The 20,335-nt window shown below is 34.8% G+C and overlaps 1 protein-coding gene across 5 annotated transcripts in view; it reads right to left on the reverse strand.

Annotated features, from left to right (window-relative positions):
• ASCC3 (activating signal cointegrator 1 complex subunit 3) overlaps positions 1 to 20,335 on the reverse strand; it is a 388,871-nt gene that overhangs the window by 67,922 nt on the left and 300,614 nt on the right. For all 5 annotated transcript variants that reach the window (XM_063619908.1, XM_063619900.1, XM_055259780.2 and 2 more), the window contains 2 exons: positions 19,768 to 19,879; positions 19,463 to 19,597 (listed from right to left, as the gene is read on the reverse strand). In XM_063619908.1, coding sequence (XP_063475978.1) covers positions 19,463 to 19,597; positions 19,768 to 19,879 — 247 coding nt within the window. The remainder of the gene's footprint in view (positions 1 to 19,462; positions 19,598 to 19,767; positions 19,880 to 20,335) is intronic.

Consider the following 20,335-nt stretch of genomic DNA (forward strand, 5'->3'; position numbering starts at 1 on the left):
GAGGAGCATGGATCTTAGAGAGGTTAAGTGACTAGTCCAAGGTCATACAGTTAGAAAATGGTGTAGTTATGCCTGTTTGACGCCAAAGCCCATGTTCTTTTTTTAATATTAACAAAATTTCCTGTTTTTTAAGGTGTTTCACTATGTTTTTATTTTTTCAGTTTTTACTTATGTATAATAGTTGTACATATTCATGGGGTACGTGTGTTTTTTTTTAATATGCGCATACAATGTAGAATGATAAAGTCAGGGTAACTGGGATATCTAAACACTCTAGGTCTTCTCTTCCAACTATTTGAAATATACTACAAATTCTTGTTAATAATAGTCACTCTATTGAGCTACTGAACACTAGAACTTATTCCTTCTATCTAACTGTGTTTGTACCCATTAACCCACCTCTCTTCATCCCTCATACTTCCAGTTCTAGTAACTACTATTCTACTCCCTACCTCCATGAGATCAATTTTATTTTAGCTCTCACACATGACTGCAAACATGTAATATGTGTCTTTCTATGCTCAGCTTATTTCACTTAACATAATGCTCTCCAGTTCCATCCATTAGAAAAGCCCATGTTCTTAATAAACAGAATTGCAGCATATTCCAGATATGCTGGTACCAGTTACACTTTCAAGACTGTTACTATCAAGTTATAATCACTTCTTAGACATAGGCCTGCTCCCTTCTTGAAAGCAGGAATCATATCTTAATTATCATGGTTCCTCTTGTATCTAACATAGTAGGTGCCATATAAATATACTTGTTGGACTGTTGAAGGTCTATGTTTAAGAATTATACATAGAATAGTAATAGGTGTAGAACAAATAATCTTCCAAATAGGAGAAAATGAAGGAGAAACAAGAGGAACTAACTAGGAGAGGTGGTCAGAAATAAGTTGTAGTAGAGGAAGGAAGAGATTACAAAAGTGTAGTACCTGTATAAAAGAATAAATGGACATTTAGTTCCTCATTAAAAACTAAAATGAAGTAATGCTTTGTGTAACAAAAATGCTTATTCTTGAAAACCTACATCTTATAAATACTTTGACTTTAAACATGGTTCCTTGCTGCCCAGTATCAAATAATGTAATATTTGCCTAATTATTCAGGAAGGTAAATACTAAACATCATAGTCCAACCAAATTAGAGTTGGCATTACTAAAGAACTAGATTAAATTGACCAGAGCTTTAACTGCAATTGAATCAACTGCATTTTTCCAGATGAATATATGCCTAATAAAATGGCCAATTTGATTTGCCTGATTTTTTTCTCAGCCAGGTTTCCAATGGGCTCCCGACTGTTTTGCAGATTACTGCTTAGTCCCAAAAGAACATTTTTCTTACAAATACAGCTTCCTCATAGCTTTCAAGCCCAAGTTCCTTATTCAAAGAAGTGCTAGTCCATTTGCAAAGCATCTTAGTGAAGGAGTAATGACCCAGTCATAATCAGTATTACTAATCATAATTACTTTATGATTTTTTCTAATTACAAAGTGGCTTTTAATAAATAAATAAATAAATAGATGAGCACTTGTAGGAGCACAGACGTTGGTCTGAAAGCCAGGGTAATGTCACATTAAAGAGCCTTACTGCTTTTTTATTTGGAGGTAGGATGATGTGGCAGTGAAGGTTCATTTTTTTTTTACAGACTGTCACTCCCCTGTGGTAGTCTAAACCCCAGAGCCATGGCTTTTAGTAAAATATTAACCTGGGGAGAGAGGATGAAGGGAACAAAGAAGTAGAGCAGAGGAACCAAAAAGAGAGAACTCAGAAAATGCCACCGAAGGGGTAACTATGAGAGAGGATGGATATGCTAATTTCCTTCACTACAGCAACCACTTTAAATCTCATAACATCATGTTGCAGAACTTAAATACATACATTGACATTTATTTTTTTAAATGCCTCTTAAGAGCAAAGATTACTTGGCAGCATAATAGTCACAAGACTGTGTATTTTTTTTTATTCCTCCAAGCTATTAATAATGAAATAAAATGTTTCTTAGTGAGTCCAATAGGGCTGCTCTTCTGATAGTTAGGGAGAGACTAAGTGTTCTGAATGCCTAAAAATGTAAAGGCGTCCAGAGTAAAGCAGCTTTGAATGCAAAAGAAAAGCAAAACATAAATAACAAACTTAAAGCAAAACACAGCACAACACAAAACAAAAAACCTGTCTAGAGTAAGGTCAGATATGTTCCAACATGTGTCCCTTAAATATGTATAATGTTTTATAAACATACACATACTAATTATCTAACTACCTTATTGGATACACACAGTAACCCTGTGAAGATGAATAGGGTAGGCATAATCACACATTTTTTAATGAATAAAGAAATTGAGGCTTAGAGGGATTAAATAGCTTGCCAGTTACACAAAGAGGTTAAAATGGTCATGCTGAGATTCGAACCCATGTTTCTGAAATGCAAATACCCGTATTAAATCCACCATACTATGGCCACCTCAATGTATTAACAGCTTTCACCTACATTTACAGGTCATTCCCCACCTCCTCAGTTTCAGCTGATGATCTTGCTTCTTAGTTTATGAAAAAATTAAAGCCAACAGAAGGGTATTACTTAATTATCCCACTATCCAACAGCAACCTCCTTATATCTGTACTCCAACACTGTATCTTCTATTACAATACATAAATTGTCTCTACTTATACCTAAGGCCAATTCTTCCATTTATGTATTGATTGCCATTTGTCTTTTGTTTTTTTTTTAAGGACATTGCTCCTTCCTGTATTATCTCCCCACCCCATCCCTGGGATCATTTCCATGAGCATATAAATATGCTGCAACAGCTTTAGAAAAAGAAAGAAATTTGATTCCATACCATCCCTGCCTCCCTAGCTCCATGTAAGGAAGGATACTCCTAGCTGTATTTGCTGTCTCTACTTTTTTAAAATTCATTCTCTCTTGAATCCTCTCAAATAAGTCTTTTGTCTTCAACCCTCCACTGAAATTACTCATTAAAGATGCCTAGGATTTCCATCTTATCAATTGAAAGAATATTCTCAGCTCCCATCTAACTCTGTATCTCAACAGTCTTTAACTCAGTTAATCACCAACCCCTTCTTTTTTTAGTGATTAGACAATAGGAAAATTTTTATCTAAAAATTAAAATAGCTTTTAAATATATCATTTACTTATTGAAAACATCAGACAATAAACACATAATCAAGAAAAAAATTCTTTAAAATTCCACCACTCAGAGATGACCTGTGTTAATATATTGGTGTACAGTCATCTAAATCTTTTACTATGCATATTTATGCATAGTAATATATATGGCTCAAGCTACATATACTGTTTGTACCTTAATTTTTTTTCCTTTCACTAAACAGTATGTTGTGGATGGCATTCCATGACTAGAGGCATAGGTGTACATCATTGGATTAATGGCTGCACAGTATTTCATTGCATAGATGTACCTTAATTAATTTCAACTTTTAGATTCAGTGGGTACATACACAGGTTTGTTACCTGGTATACTGTGTGATATTGAGGTTTGGGTATGAATGATTCTATCACCCAAGTACTGAACATAGTACCTAACAATTAGTTTTTCAACCCTTGTCCCTCATCCCCTCTAGCAGTCTCCAGTGTCTACAGTCATCTTTGTGTCCATGAGTACCCAATATTTAGCTCTCACCTATAGGTGAGAACCTGCAGAATTTGGTTTTCTGTTCTTGTGTTAATTTGCTTAGGATAATACTGCATCCATGTTGCTGCAAAGGACATGATTTCTTCTTTTTTTTGTGGTGTGTAGTATTCCATGGTGTATATGCACCACATTTTTTTATCCAATCCACTGTTCATGGGTACTTAGGTTGATTCGATGTCTTTGCTACTGTGAGTAATGCTGAGATAAACATGTGAGTGCATGTGTCTTTTTGGTAGAAGGATTTGTTTTCTTTTGGATCCCCAGTAATGGGATTGCTGGGTTGTATAGTAGTTGTTTCTAGTTCTTTGAGAAATCTCCAAACTGCTTTCCACAGTGGCTGAACTAATTTATATTCCCACCAACCGTTTGTAAGCATTCCCTTTTCCCCACATCCTTGCCAACATCTGTCATTTTTTGACTTTTAATAATAGCCATTCTGGGCTGGGCGTGGTGGCTCACAGCTGTAAACCTAGCACTTTGGGAGGCTGAGGTGGGAGGATGACCTGAGGTCAGGAGTTCGAGACCAGTCTGGCCAACATGGTGAAACCCCACCTCAACTAAAACTACAAAAATTAGCCAGGCATGGTGGTGGGCGCCTATAATCCCAGCTACTAGGGAGGCTGAGGCAAGAGAATCACTTGGAACTTGGAGGCAGAGATCGCAGTGAGCAGAGATCACACCACTGCACTCCAGCCTGGGTGACAAAGTGAGACTCTGTCTCAAAAAAAAAAAAAAAAAAGCCATTCTGACTGGTATGAGATAGTATCTCGTGGTTTTGATTTGCATTTCTCTAATGATTAGTGATGTGGAGCAATTTTTCATGTTTGCTGGTTGCATGTATGTCTTCTTTTGAGAAGTGTCTGTTCATGTCTTTTACCCATTTTTAAATAGAGTTATTTGGTTTTTTTTGCTTCTTCAATTGCTTAAGATTTGTATAGATTCTGGATACTAGACCTTTGTTGGACACATAGTTTGTGAATATTTTCTGTAGGTTGTCTGTTTGGTCTTTTAATAGTTTCTTTTGCTGTGCAGAAGCTCTTTAGTTTAATTAAGTCTCACTTGTCAATTTGTTTTTGTTGCAATTGCTTTTGAGGACTTAGTCATAAATTTTTTTTTTTTTTTTGAGACAGAGTCTCACTCTGTCGCCCAGGCTGGAGCGCAGTGGCACAATCTCGGCTCACTGTAAGCTCCTCCTCCCAGGTTCATGCCATTCTCCTGCCTCAGCCTCTTGAGTAACTGGGACTACAGGCACCTGCCACCACGCCCAGCTAATTTTTTTTTGTATTTTTAGTAGAGACAGGGTTTCACCACGTTAGCCAGGATGGTCTTGATCTCCTGACCTCGTGATCCGCCCGCCTAGGCCTAGTCATAAATTATTTTTTAAGGCTGATGTCCAGAATAGTGTTCCCTAGGTTTTCTTCTAGGATTCTTATAGTTTGAGGTCTTAAATTTAAATCTTTAATCCACCTTGAGCTAATTTTTTGTATATGGTAAAAGGTAGGAGTCCAGTGTCATTCTTCTGCATATGGGCTAGAAGTTTATTGAATAGGGAGTCCTTTCTGCATTGCTTATTTTTGTCGACTTTCTTGAAGATCGGGTGACTGTAGGTGTGTGGCTTTATTTCTGGGCTCTCTATTCTGTTCCACAGGTTTATGTGTCTGTTTTGTTATGAGTACCATGCTGTTTTGGTTACTGTAACCTTTTTTTATTTATTATTATTATTTTTTTGAGACAGAGTCGTGCTCTATCACCCAGGCTGGAGGGCAGTGGCATGATCTTGGCTCACTGCAAGCTCCGCCTCCCGGGTTCACACCATTCTCCTGCCTCAGCCTCCCGAGTAGCTGGAAATACAGGCCCCCGCCACAACGCCAGGCTAATTTTTTGTATTTTTTTAGTAGAGACGGGGTTTCACTGTGTTAGCCAGGATGGTCTCGATCTCCTGACCTCGTGATCCGCCCGTCTCAGCCTCCCAAAGTGCTGGGATTACAGGCGTGAGCCACCATGCCTGGCCAGTTACTGTAACCTTTTAATATAGTTTGAGGTCAGGTAATGTGATGCCTCTGGCTTTGTTCTTTTTGCTTAGAATTGCTTTGACTATTTGTCCTCTTTTTTGGTTCTACATGAATTTTAAAATAGGTTTTCCCAATTCTGTGAAAAATGACATTGGTAGTTTGACAGGAATAGCATTAAATCTGTAGATTGCTTTGGGTCATATGGCTATTTTAATGATACTGATTTTTGCAATCTATGAGTATGGAATGTTTTTCCACTTGTTTGTGTTATCTATGTTATCTTTTAACAGTATTTTGAAGTTCTCCTCATAGAGACCTTTCACCTCCTTGGTTAGATGTATTCCTAGGTATTTAATTTTGTTGTAGCTACTGTAAATAGGATTTCATTATTTATTTGGCTTTCAGATTGAACATTATTGGTGTAGAGAAATGTTACTGATTTTTGTACACTGAGTTTGTATCCTGGAACCTTGCTAAAATCGTTTGTTGGTTTTAATATTCTTTTGGTGAAGTCTTTAGGGTTTTCTACGTATATAATCATATTACCACCAAAGAGAATAGTTTGACTTCTTCTTTTCTTGTTTGGATGCCTTTTATTTCTTTCTCTTGCCTGATTGCTCTGGCTACCACTTCCAGTACTGTGTTAAATAGGAATGGTGAGAATGGGCATCCTTGCCTCTTTCCAGTTCTCAAGGGGAATGATTCCAGTTTCTGTTCAGCATGATGTTGGCTGTGGGTTTGTTGTATTATTTTGAGCTATGTTCCTTTGACACCTAGTTTCTTGAGACCATCCCCTTATTGAGATACAGTTTTCCACCTGGTTTCCAGGACAATGCACTCTACTGGATGTTTTCCTTTTTGCTTATTGTTCCTCACTCCTAGTTTTCTTTGTTGTCACACCTTCCCCTCCTTCTCTCCCCAACATCTACATGCTAGTGTTCTCAGAGCTCAACCTTTAGACCTCTGCTCGCCTAGATGATCTCAACCAATTCCATGACTTCGAAACTTGGAAAATAATCCATATGCCTGTCACAGTCCCCCCATTCCCCAAGACAAACACACCCTGCTCTTTATTCATTGCTTTTCATCTCAATTAATGGTATTCTCTCTCACCAAATTGTTCAGGCCCAAACCTAGGTAGCATCTTGCATTCTTTACTTACAATCAATCAATGATTAATTCCTGTTGGCTCAACCTTTAAAACATCCTGAGTCTGACTACTACTCACCATTTCAACCTCTAACCACTCTATCCAAGCCACCATCTTCTCTCATGTGGACTTTCTGCAACAGCCAGTTCTCTATAAAAAAGCTAGAATGGTCTTTTTCACTATCAATAACATCACATCACTTATCGGATCAAAATCCCACCGATGGCTCCTCTGAACACTTATGATAAAATCAACACTCCGTACTATGAACCTAGATGATGTCACCTCTGCCTCCTAGGCCCTCTCAGTGTGCACTCCACTTTAAGCATACTGGCTTTTCTGCTATTCTTTGAAATTTCCAAGCAGCTCCTGCTTCCTTTGCATTTGCTTTTCCCTCTGCCCGGGATTTCTTCCCCAAGGCTTTCTCATGACTTGTTCCTTCATGTTATTCAGTTCTTTGTTCAAATATCATCTTCTCAGAATGGCTTTCCTTTAGCATCATAAACTGTCCTATTAATAACAGCATCCTCTAATTATCTTCTGATTATTACCACATTTTCCTCATATCTCACTTATATTCACCTGAAATTACATGTGTGTTTATTCTTGACCAACTCCACTATAACTATAAGGTCCATGAGTGCTGGAACCATTAGCCTGGTTTTCTGCTGTATCCCCCATGGCTGGAATATAATACGTGGTCAATAAATATTATTATTAAATAATAGCTAATATTTACTGATCATTGCAAATAAGCAAAGAATTGTTCTATGCACTTCACCTATATAAACTAATGCAATCATTCCAACAACCTCATGAGGAAACTGAGGCTCAGTGGGTAAGTACCATTGTCCAAGGTCTAGAAAGTGGCAGAGATAGTATTTGAAACTGTTCAGGTTTGATTTCAGAACTCAGGCTCATAATAACTAAGCTTACATGATCAGAATTATAACTTTAGTGAACTGACTAGATGATAGATGAGCTAATATGCAAAATTTTCTTCACAGCAGCTTTGTTTGTAACTTCGTGGAATATGGGAGTCAGTGAAAGCTAGAGTTATCACCCACAGGCAGAAACTCTTTTATAATGTAATATTATAATGTGAAAAGTTAATGTGATGTGGCAATATACACAAATAGTGGTGATATCACAAAAGATATAGCTCTGGAATCTTTCTGCACATGGACTATTGACTCTTACAAGACTTGTGAGAAAATGATCAGGAGATATAAATCTCTATATAGATGATGCTATAAATTGAATATTTGTATCCCCCCATTAATATGTTAAACCTGAACTCCCAGTGTGATGGTGTTTGGAAGCGGGAGCTTTGGGAAGGGGGTGATTAGGTCATGAAAGCAGAACTCTCATGAATGGGGTTAGTGCCCTTATAAAGGAGACTCCAGAGAAATCTCTCACCACTTCTGCCATGTGAGGGCACAACTAGAAGATGGCCATGTATGCACCAGGAGAAAGGCCCTCACCAAACACTGAATCTGCTGATTCCTTGATTTGGGACTTCATAGCCTCTAGAAGTGTGAGAAATAAATATCTGTTATTAAAGCTATCCATTCTATGGTATTTTTGTTTGTAGCAGCCTGAATGCACCAAGACAGGCTAAATAATAGCTAAGGTATGAGGACTACTGGTGGTCTGATAACAATCAATGAAAAGGGAATAGGGCATAGGGAAATACTGGCAGAAATAACAAACAAACTAAGAAAGGGTAACTGTCCTGTTTTCAATTTTAAAAACTTATAAAAGTAGTATTATATATAAAATAGGATTCAATAAAGCAAGGAGATAAACATAATGATTTGTTTTTAAACACATTAGGATATACTTCACAAAAAATAATTTACAAAAATTTTTGTCCTAATCTGTGTTAACATAGTTGTTGTTATTATTATTGCTGTTGTTTTTTAAAGTACATAGTGAATGAACAAAAAAATGCTGAAATAATTATTTTGTTAGTAATTAAGATCTGTATGTAATACTTATAATTCTAGTTACAAGGTCATAGATAATTTTAAAAGTAACTCTGGTTCTTTATTTTTTAAAAGTATATATCTTACATGTCAATGCTTTAAATTTTTTTTCACATCTGGAATGAAACATTGTTACATAAATAAAAGGTCTGGCATTTTAGCTAACCTAAAACGCTGTCTGTCCCTCAGCATGAAGGGGTACTTTCTATGATTATTTTTTCCTTTTAAAATTCTATGTTTCCAAAATAACATAATATTGTAGGACTCTGCTTATAGTGGGTTGGATTGAATGTTGGTATGCTTAATTTTTCTTTTTCTCTGTTACATAAAAATGATACTGAAACATATTCAGAAGGCCTTATATATTGGAAATGATCACTCCTATTTACCTACAGGGCTGCTTTCTGAGGATAAAAAGTAGGATGATATGATTTTTAGTTTAAACAGCATTTTGGTATTATTTGTACTGAGAAGACATCTGGGACATGAATCATGAATCTTTTGGAAACAGTTCTAATCACAATTCATGGAGGAAGGAGGTCATATTGATTTCTGAATTGCCCCACCTGCTGGACCAAAGAGACCCTAACGATTTTAGAATACTTAAACTTTATTGGGATGAAATCAGAAACATTTAAGCAGAAGCCAATTTCTAGCATAAGAAAATTAGATTTTAATATTCTTAATATTAAAGTTTCCATATTTTTCACTTATTTAAAAAATCTGAACAATGCTCTACTTACTCAAAGTAGAGTGAGAGGTGGTTAAAATTTGGGGAAGACATTTTATTTTCAGTAAGATAATATGCTTCAGTGTTATTTTTATTTCTCCAACATGATTGCATGTGTAACGACAATTCAGTTATTATATCACTAAGCAGAAACTTACTACCGATAATTAAAAAATGTTCGAAACCAGATTAATAATAATTTATTTTGCCAAGTAATTCCTAATAAGGTTCTCTGGAAAGTAAAATACCATGGAAGTTTTATAAATATGACTTAACTTATATAAACCCAATCAAGATTATGTTTGCAATTTAAAAATGTTTACTTGGAGTACCCTTTGTAAATGTTCTTATATGCCCCCGGGAGCTTGGTGTTCCAATCTTGCCCATAGGACAGGCTGGTAACTCTTTGGGGGAGAACAATGTCAGCAACTCTTTTTGCCTTGAATGCTGAAGGTAGAACTAAACACTTGCCATGCTTAGATAAAGCTATATTGAGCAGCAGTGGCACACAGAGCTAGATACAAGCTTATCCCTTTGTTTTCATTAAGCTTTTAGGGCTCTAGTATAAATCTCCTTAAAAAATACGGATCTATCTTCTGTTTCTTTGGTATTCCCCCAAGTGCACTGACTATTGGATAGAATGCATAGCAAATTTTAATAAATGACAAGCTAAAAGTATCTTTTACAGATAGCTTTGGCAGAGAAGTTTATGGGTGCAACCTTTTTATGTACCTTACTTTGTAAATTTAGATAAAAGAGCAAAATAAGATGTAAAAAGAAGGAAAAAAGAAAAGTACAAAACAGAAATGGGAAAAGAGACAGGACATTCAAAAGGTTGCTGGGAGATATAAATTCTAACACTGCCCTTTCCCTGTTGGGAGCTGAGTTTTTATATTATTTTTCCATAGTAGTTGTGTCATCTTGGGCAAGGTTGGGCCATTTTCTATTTTAATGAGACAGTTAAACTAGTATATAATAAAATAAATATATTTTGTTATCTAAACACATTTCTTGAATAACTAAAACTCATTCCTAAATCTAAACTCATTTCCTATTTAATCACCAGCCTTTGGAATCCTGGTAATTGACAGTCCTTAATCTGTGGGACAGTTTAGGAAATGAAAAGTAATTAAGAAAAAAAAAGAATAAAAATTTAAAACAGGACAAATTCTAGATAGTATTACAAATATATTTTATGCTTGTCGGAACATAACAGCTTAAAAACCTATAATCTACTAAATCACAATAGATACATTTGAGATTGAGGACTTCTATTAGGAAAATATTTCATTTCTCTATGTTAAAGAAAGCTTATAAGTGCAGAAAGTTAGAAGTTAAGAAATAATGGACAATATGGAAGGTCTCAAGGGAAAGAGACCAAGAGAAGTAGAAAGATACCTTTTTTCAAGACAGTTGCCATCTGTGCCTCTCCAAAAGATGCCAGGCAGCTCCCCAGCCTGAGGGTTAAGGAAGCTCTTCTCGCAAACCCTGGAAGATATCCCATTAGGTTTCCCCACTAAGAAGATAAAGAGTAGCAGATGGGATCCTGTGATTGTCAGGAGGTTATTTGGAAATGGAAGGCCATGAGGTTGGTGGTGTTCACTGTTATTCAGTTAACCTTCCTTTCTTTCATTTTTCCTTTAACAAACTCTTTAATTTTTTTTTACATGCTGGGTCCCCCACCAATGCTATTCATAACTGGCTTGTCCTTTTTATTTAGTTTTAAATTTCTCCCTTATAAAAACGTTCTTGCTTATTTTTTCAACCTTATATATCTGAGAAAGATATTTTTGCAATTTTTCCTACAAAACAATTTGTAGTTGTGCCTCAAACACGATAAAATTCAAGTATTAAAAATGTTATATTACTGAAAATGTTCCATATACGGGCAGAGCAAAGAATCAGCATGCTTTTAAAGAGAACAGTACAGAGAACTGCTAAACCTAGACATTTATTGACACATAAAAATCCTATTGTTCTGGTACTTTTCTAAATTTGGCATAGTTCTATTTACATTTGGACATGAAGCTCATTCTTTTAGTCAATATCCAAGCTTGTGTGAAAATAAGAATTTCACTACTTTTAATTAAATATTTGATATATAAATAAAATCTCATTTCATGTTGTCATAAGAACCATAACAACCCAGTGTATGTTATACAAATTAATTGAAAATTATTCAGACATAAGACATTTGGGGCATATTTTGCTTTCTTTCAAAATTGTCAATATTATAGCAGCATATTCTGAAAAATCTGTTCAAAAAAATTTTCCCTAACTTTGAAGCTTTTCATTTCTATTCCGGTTTTAAAATAGACTACCTTCTAAAAGTCCACTGAACATACCAGATCATGATCCTGGTTTGCCACGATGACAGGCACTTTCTACTCTGGACTTCGGATTTCAGTGCCAACATCATTAAGAGATTCTTCAAATTACTTTCAAAATGTCCTTTTCCCTCAGGATTTTTACTTATATCTAATTAGACTACTTACTCCATGCCATGTAATCCCTGTTGCCAAAACTGCTAACTGCTTCAATAACTAGGAGGAGGGCATCAATGGAGCAAGACAGATGTAATGTCACTGGTTAACAGTAGAGGTGTGAAGCAGCTGCCTTAATTATGAAGCTTACTAATTCATGGTGTTAGAAAAAACTTGGCAAGGGTTCTTATAAAATACCTAACGTTTTCCAAAATAGCATCAGATTGTTTGAAACTTAAAATAATGTCTTCAATAAAAAAAATGCTGAAATAATTATTTCATTAGTAATTAAGATCTGTATTTTATACTTCTAGTTACAAGGTCATAAATAACTTTAAAAGTAACTCTGGTTCTTTATTTTTTAAAAGTATATATCTTACATGTCAATGCTTTAAAATTTTTTTACAGCTGGAATGAAATAATAGGATTAAGATAGAATATGTCTAAGAGGAAATAAGGTATAAGAAAAAATGTTCTAAGGAGCTACCTTCTATAGAACCTGTAACAACTTAATGAGATTAAAATTCAATTTCATTATTTATATATTAACACTTAACTTGAAGGGTTATTTGATGCTTATAAATAATGTATATAAACTGCCTAGCATGTAATGGGTTCTCAATAAAAAGTAATTATTATTTTTTAATGGCTGTATGGAAAAGACGGGATTAAAATAAATGGGTTTCTATTGTAGAAGGAGATTAGCAAAGAGAAATAGTTTCGATAGAATCTTTGCTTTACACCCAGACTAGAATATTTTACTATCATTTAAAGACGACGATATCTAAAAACATAAGCCAGAAACAGCTCAGCTTCTAGGAACTAAGAATTAATAAAAATAGAAGTCTCAAAAGAGATGTTACAGGAGAAAAAAAAATGAGTGGAAGTGTATTTTCCTTCTCACTGTTGACTGGAGTAGTTTCATATAATGGAATAATCATCAACAGGAATTAGTATCTGCAAGTATTAACAGACTGCCACATTAAAAAAAAAAAAAAAGCCCACAATACTCCGAAGAATAAAAATATTCCTAAAGTATCTAGAGCTCCCCAGAAAAAAATACATGCAAATGCCAGGCAGGTCCAATCCTGATCCCTACGTTGTAAAAAAAATCACCTATCACACCAAATATGACAAGCACAATTCCATTTTCTATTTTAGTTCTTTAGTAACTTTTAATAAATTTATCCCATCTCTTTTTGAATCTATAAATTTTTGGCCTATATTATATCTGTCAATTGAAGTAATAAATCAGATGGAGCCTCCTACTAACTGTGAAAAAGTTACTGTTTTCAAGATCCAAAGAGGGCCTCTATTCATGATTTCAATTTTGGTCCCATTGATTCAAAGCCTTTGCCTCTCTAGACCAAAGTGCTCTAATCACATGTCTTCTAACATTCGAGTAGCTCACTTTGGACACATTCAGACTTTCTCTCTGATGTCCTTTTGATCTGAGGCCACCGGAAATGTATATAGCAAGTCTTCTCCATATGGACGATTAACATAAAGGACAGAATACTATTTCCTGTTTTGTTTTTAGATATTCTTTTTGATAATGGGCAACATCTTCTGTCATCCTTAGAGCGTCACACTGAGCTGCTGACTTCAGTCAGTAACAACACCAAAGTGCAAGTGTCTTTCACGGTTTGCTACCATTGCCCATAATTTATCTGTGTGTGAACACACACACACCCACCCACCCACACACATACACATGCACACACACACACTCTCACACATACACATAGGAAGTTTGTCACTAATGTTCATTCTTCTGTATCTTGCCCTTAGAAAGTGCCTTACACGTTGTAGACACACAATAAATATATTTTTGATGAATCAATATATAGTCTATGGGTAGAATAGTGAACAACAAAATTGAGTATGAAAAAATGGAGAGTAATACTTAAAGTGTGCTATCCAAGATAGGCACACTGCAATATATTCTTAAAATATTTCTTTAGACAATTTCCTTTAGCTTAGCTCTATACTATTTGGAAGAATTCAGTTTCATCTGCAAACTCAGAAACTGTCTGTTGTCTCCATTCTTTGGTCAAAGGGTGATATTGTCAATATAATAGCATTCTGAAAACTACCAGGCTGATCCCAACCATTCTACATATAAAGAAAAGAACATAAAAGGCGAGAATTCAGAGGATAAGGTATAAACAGACATAACATATAGAATTTTTACCAATCCTGACAATCTTCTGCTAATCAATTAAGTAATTAATTAATTAAACTTTAATTTTAGGTTCAGGTACATGACCAAGTTTGTTACACAGGTAAATTGTGTGTTGTGGTGGTTTGGGGTACAGATTATTTTGTCACCCAGGTAATAAGCATAGTACTCAATAGGTAGTTTTTTGATCCTCTCCCTCCTCCCAGCCTCCACATTCAAGTAGGCCCTTGTGTCTGTTGTTCCCTTCTTCGTGTCCATGTGTTCTCAATGTTTAGCTCCCATTTATAAGTGAGAATATGTGGCATTTGGTTTTCTATCCCTGTGTTTCACATAGGATTATGGCCTCCAACTCCAACCATGTTTCTGCAAAGAATATGATTTCATTCTTTTTTTATGGCTGCATAGTTTTCCATGGTGTGTATGTACCACATTTTCTTTATCCAGTCTACTGTTGATGGGCATTTAGGTTGATTCCATAACTTTGAAATTGTGAATAGCACTGCAATAAACATATGTGTGCATGTGTCTTTCTGGCAGAACAATTTTTATTCCTTTGGGTATATACCCAATAATGGATTGCTGGGTCAAATGGTAGTTCTGTTTTAAGTTCTTTGAGAAATCAACACACTGCTTTCCACAATGGCTGAACTAATTTACATTTCTACCAGCAAGGTATTTTGAGAAATCGCCACACTGCTTTCCACAATGGCTGATTTACATTTCTACTAGCAGTGTGTAAATGATGCCTTTTCTCTGCATCCTCACCAGCATCTGTTATTTTTTGACTTTTAAAATAATAGTCATTCTGACTGGTGTGAGATGGTATCTCATTGTGGTTTTGGTTTGCATTTTTCTAATGATTAGTGACATTGAACATTTTTTCATATGCTTGTTGGCCACATGTATATCTTCTTTTGAAAAGTATCTGTTCATGTCCTTTGCCCACTTTTTAATGGGGTTGTTTGTTTTTTTTTTTTGCTTGTTAAGTTCCTTATAGTTTCTGAATATTAGACCTTTGTCAGAGGAATAGTTTGCAAATAATTTTCTCCCATTCTGTAGGCTGTCTGTTTATTCTACTGATAGTTTGCTTTATTATGCAGAAGCTCTTCAGTTTAACGTGGTCTCATTTGTCAACTTTTGTTTTTGTTGCAACTGCTTTTGGCATCTTTTTCATGAAATCTTTGCCAGGGCCTATGTCCAGAATGGTATTTCCTAGGTTATCTTCCAGAGTTTTTGAGGTTTTAGGCTTCACATTCAAGTCTTCAATCCATCTTGAGTTGACTTTTGTATACGGGTAAGGAAGGGGTCCTATTTCAATCTTCTGCATTTGGCTAGGCAATTATCCCAGCATCATTTATTGAATAGGGAGTCTTTTTCTCATTTTTTTTTTGTTAACAATTAGATGGTTGTAGGTGTGTGGCTTCACTTCTGGGCTCTCTATTCTGTTCCATTCATCTATGTCTGTTTTTGTGCTAGCACCATGCTGTTTTGGTTACTGTAGCCTTGTAGTATAGTTTGAAGTTAGGTAACATGATATCTCCAGCTTGGTTCCTTTTGTTTAGGATTGCCTTGGCTATTCAAGCTCTTTTTTGGGCCCATATAAAGTTTGAATAGTCTTTCCTAATTCTGTGAAGAATGTCACTGGTAGTTTGTTAGAGATAGCACTGAATGTATAAATTGCTTTGGGCAGTATGGCCATTTTAACAATATTGATTCTTCCTATCCATGAATATGAAATGTCTTTCCATTTGTTTGTGTCAATTCTGATTTTTTTGAGCAGTGTTTTGTAATTCTCGTTATAGAGATTTTTCATCTCTTTGGTCAGTTGTATTTCTAGGCATTTTATTCTTTTTGTTGCTATTGTGAATGGGATTGCATTCTTGACTTGGCTCTCAGCTTGAATGTTGTTGGTGTATAGAAATTCTACCGATGTGTGTACATTGATTTTGTATTCTGGAAATTCTAATTCTTATTTCAGAAAAGTTAATAGTAATATTCAAAATGACTACATAAAGGGTAAGAATTCTAACTCTTTTTTTAAAAAGAGAAAATCATATAGCTCGGTTCAAGATTATAAATACTTATATTCTCTAAAGGAAGAAAAGGTCCAAAAGAAGATACCATCAGTTAGGACTAGATACAATCAAGAGATCATCACTTGAAACTGTGTTTTGATGATAATTGAAGAGAAATAATGGGTTTATATATTTAGAAATGTTTGGTAAGAGTGAATAGATGTTTTAATATTCGTTTTTTTCCAATTTATGATTACCTTCTAGCTCGTTTTTTTTGTGCCCACAATCATCACACTGCAACATATTCAGAGGACCCAAAATAAAAATCTTAATGAACCTAATTTCTATACATTATTAATACCCCCAAATCCCGAAAACCAAAAGACAAATGTAATGGGTAGCTTAAGAAATAAAACTTTATTCACTAATAAAATTTAAGAAAATATTATGGTAAGTTCAAAGTAATACTCAAAAGAATACAAGTTTTTCAGTTGTAATGTTATCAGAAATACTAAAAATTTAAAAACTAAAGTTTAAAAATGACTTTAGAAACATCAATGAATGTATCTTAGTAAAAGGAAGCATTAACAACAAATGTTATATGAGTGAATTGTACAAAAACATAATATGACTTTCTTAAGTATTATAATAATGAAAGCAATGATAATGGAAACAGATGTTTGAAACACTAACGTTATCCCCACAGCTTTCCTCATCTTCTTATGCTATTATCATCCTGCTCCCTACAGCTTCGGTCTGACTACTACTTTCTCCTTATTTTAAAACCACAATGAGATTAATATGCATTTTTGGAGGTGAGAGTAGGGAGTATACTGAGTTCTGTGAGTCATTTGGTAGTCTTTCCATGGTTAAAAAAAAAAGTCATTTAAAGAAACTTAAGAAGAAGAAGGATTTCTGGAAATTACACCATAATTATACAATCTTGCTGTATTATTTAGCATTTTGCTGGTAGCTACACATAGTGTTCGTTAGTGAACAAAGAATAATTCCTAGGCAAGAAATTAAGAAAACAGTGTGATACCTACATATCTCCTTGTGAATGTGAGTCCTATGGCTCTTCATTCAGAATGAACCCTCATTGAGATAATACAGACTGAGACAATATCTAGCACAAGCTGAGTGTTCCTTGGACTAAACACCACGGGAGAAGAAGATATTCTTGCTGTGGAAATTTTTATGGGGTAGATCAAATCATATCTATGTAAATATTCCCTTACATAGCTTTCCTTACACATATTTTCAGATGGTCCCATTTATTTAGTTATTAACAGGAGAGCTGACTTTATTTTAACAAAAATATACCAGCATAACTGGTTTTATATAGTGTAATGCCAGAAAGAACAGGCTGCTCACAGGATGGGAACAGACCTTTTGTGATCAATACCTTTTCAAAGAGAAGACTAAAACAAACGTTTAATTCCCCTGGGATTGTAAGGGTTTTTTTTTTTTTTTTTTTTTTTTTTGGCTTTTTTAGTGGAGTAAACAGGGGTATAGAATGTAGTAGGCATACGATTTTCACAAACTTCCTTTACAGCATGTATCTAGTTTTAAGTTACTTTGTACCTCCCACCTCAGTGCCTTCCACCTAATTGTGTGCATGTGTGTATATGTGTATGACTTGAGAGGCAGTATAGTAGGATGGTTTCAGGGCCCATACTCTGGTGCTAGACCGCAAACCACTCACTTTGGACAAGATGGTTAATCTTTAAAATGGGAATAATGATGGGATGTTATTAATATCAAATAAGTGGTGGTTGTGGGGATTAAATTAGTTTATTAAAGTTCTTAATGTCTAGCTCATAAAAACTGCTCAAAGGTGTTAGCTGTTATCATACATGTTTCCAAGGCGGAAAAATATGCTTAAATATGAGATTAGATAAATATGAAATAAGTTATATTCTTAAATCTAACAGATACTAATTTAAGAGGCATGCCCAAATTTATTAACCATTATTTTGCTCCCTGTGCTAACAGTCTCTTCCCCAGAGAAATCCTATTTTTATGAATCTTTGGCTAGGAGCTGATATAAATCTCATTCTTAAGGATCTAAAAAATTCTTCATATTTTGTACTCTTCCATCAGAAATAAATTTTTAATTTCTTAAAATAATATTTTTCGGTAGCTGCTTTATATACTTTAGTCCTCTATTCTTTTCTACAGAGCAAACAATAGAAAACTGATTATTACAGGATCTACCTATCCTTCCATCTGTTCATTAATAAATATTTTCATCAATTCATTAATAAATATTTTCAAACTCACTAAAATGTACATGGCACTATGCTGGGCACAAAATTTACAAACTAGTTTACTGGAGGGGAAAAAACTGAGAAATTGAAAAACTGTGACTGGGATATTGAAGCTTATTGAGAATGATAAAGCAATAGGAGAGGAAGGAAAAAAGTTACTAAGTGAACTACCATAGAGTCAATGAATTTATAAGAGAAGGACTTTAAAGACAGAATGGTCCAATTGTTCTTAACTTTTTTAAAAAGCACCAACACATCTGAAGGATTAAGATAACAGTCAGAATATATGAATATCCTAACTAATGTGTTAACAAAGTTTTGTGGTAAATTATTACACTTAAAATCAACAAAGGGAAAAAAGCCAGAAGGGTACATTATGTAGAAGGAAAGCTGGACAAGATGCTTCTAATATTAATTTCTTAGCTATTTGGCAAAAAAAGGAAAAATGAACACAGTATAGTTTTTTACCATGTGATGTATCTGTGGTCATTTTTTTGGTAAGGATGTTTGTGGGGATGGGGGATAAACAGCTGTCCTGACATTAATTCTAAGAACTTAATTGTGTGGATGCTTATGAAAGAAACTTCAGTAGCATCACAGATAAGTATTCAATAGGAACTATCCAAAAAAGTAATATGAAAAGCTTTCAACCATAATTCAAAGAGGCTATTATATTTAAGGATAGGGTGATGACTTACCTTGCTCAGGACAGTCCAGTTTACATCTACTGTCCTGGCTTAAATATTAATAGGGCCTCATTCCATGATCAGAAGGATCCAAGTTTGGATGATAAATTATGTGGTCACCTTATCTATGGGCATCTTAGTCTAGATGTGTTGCTTTGTTTGACAGAGGAAAGGGCTTTATAAATGGTTTCTGTTAAATTTCAAGACAAACTAGGTGGCAAAACTTTAAGCCCTAAATTAAAAGAGAAGATATGAAATGTATGAAAAACTCACACTTAGAATTGAAAGCAATTCTTCAGTACTGCATTCAGGCTTCAAGCGGTCCTTGAACATTTTAACTGTTTGATGCTTCAAATAGTAATAGGAGGCAATTCGGCCATAAGTTAGAGGTTCAATGCTGCGATTATCCTATTTCAAAAGAATAACAAATGAAGAGTACGATGAAGTACATATCTTTATAAAATTAATAATTCAGACAGGTGCTTTCTTTGTTAAAAATTTTGACAGTATTAGAAGGAAAAGACCTGTCAAAAAGCTGGGCGACCTTTTCAATTTGAATGTACATGACTAAGTCGTACCTCTCCAATTTCAATACAGTAGGAAAGTTCCAATTCGATCAGGGACTTCTCAATCAGATGGGACAGAAACTTGTTCACAGAATCATGGCTCACATCACCCAAATTGTAGTAGCTAGAAAACAAGCAAGGTTATTATTATTTGTTTCAAGACATTTTCTACTAAAACTGTCACCTCAGTTTCACAGAATATATATAAATATAATCCCCTTTTATTATAAAACCTATCCTCAGTAACGTCACAAAACTCACAGAAATATTAATCTTGGGTGGTAGATGAGTTCTTTTAGGCAATTTAGTCAATTATTGTTACCCTAGTGCTTAGGGAATAAATGTCATCCTAATAACTAGAAGGGACATCATCAGGGTAAAAATAAAGCATTCTAACCAAGTCTCAATACAGGAAAAATACATAAGTCCAGCTCTGTATATTTTTCAAGCAAAAAGCCTAAAGACATACATTTCACGTGAATGTGCATCCCTGCAACACCGAGAAGTTCTTGGCAAAACCCTATGGCCACTAGGGATCTGTGCCTGGAAACAGACCTGAAGAGCAAGGGACTACACCCAT

Source organism: Symphalangus syndactylus, chromosome 2 (genome assembly GCF_028878055.3).
Source record: "Symphalangus syndactylus isolate Jambi chromosome 2, NHGRI_mSymSyn1-v2.1_pri, whole genome shotgun sequence".
Lineage (NCBI taxonomy): Eukaryota > Metazoa > Chordata > Mammalia > Primates > Hylobatidae > Symphalangus > Symphalangus syndactylus.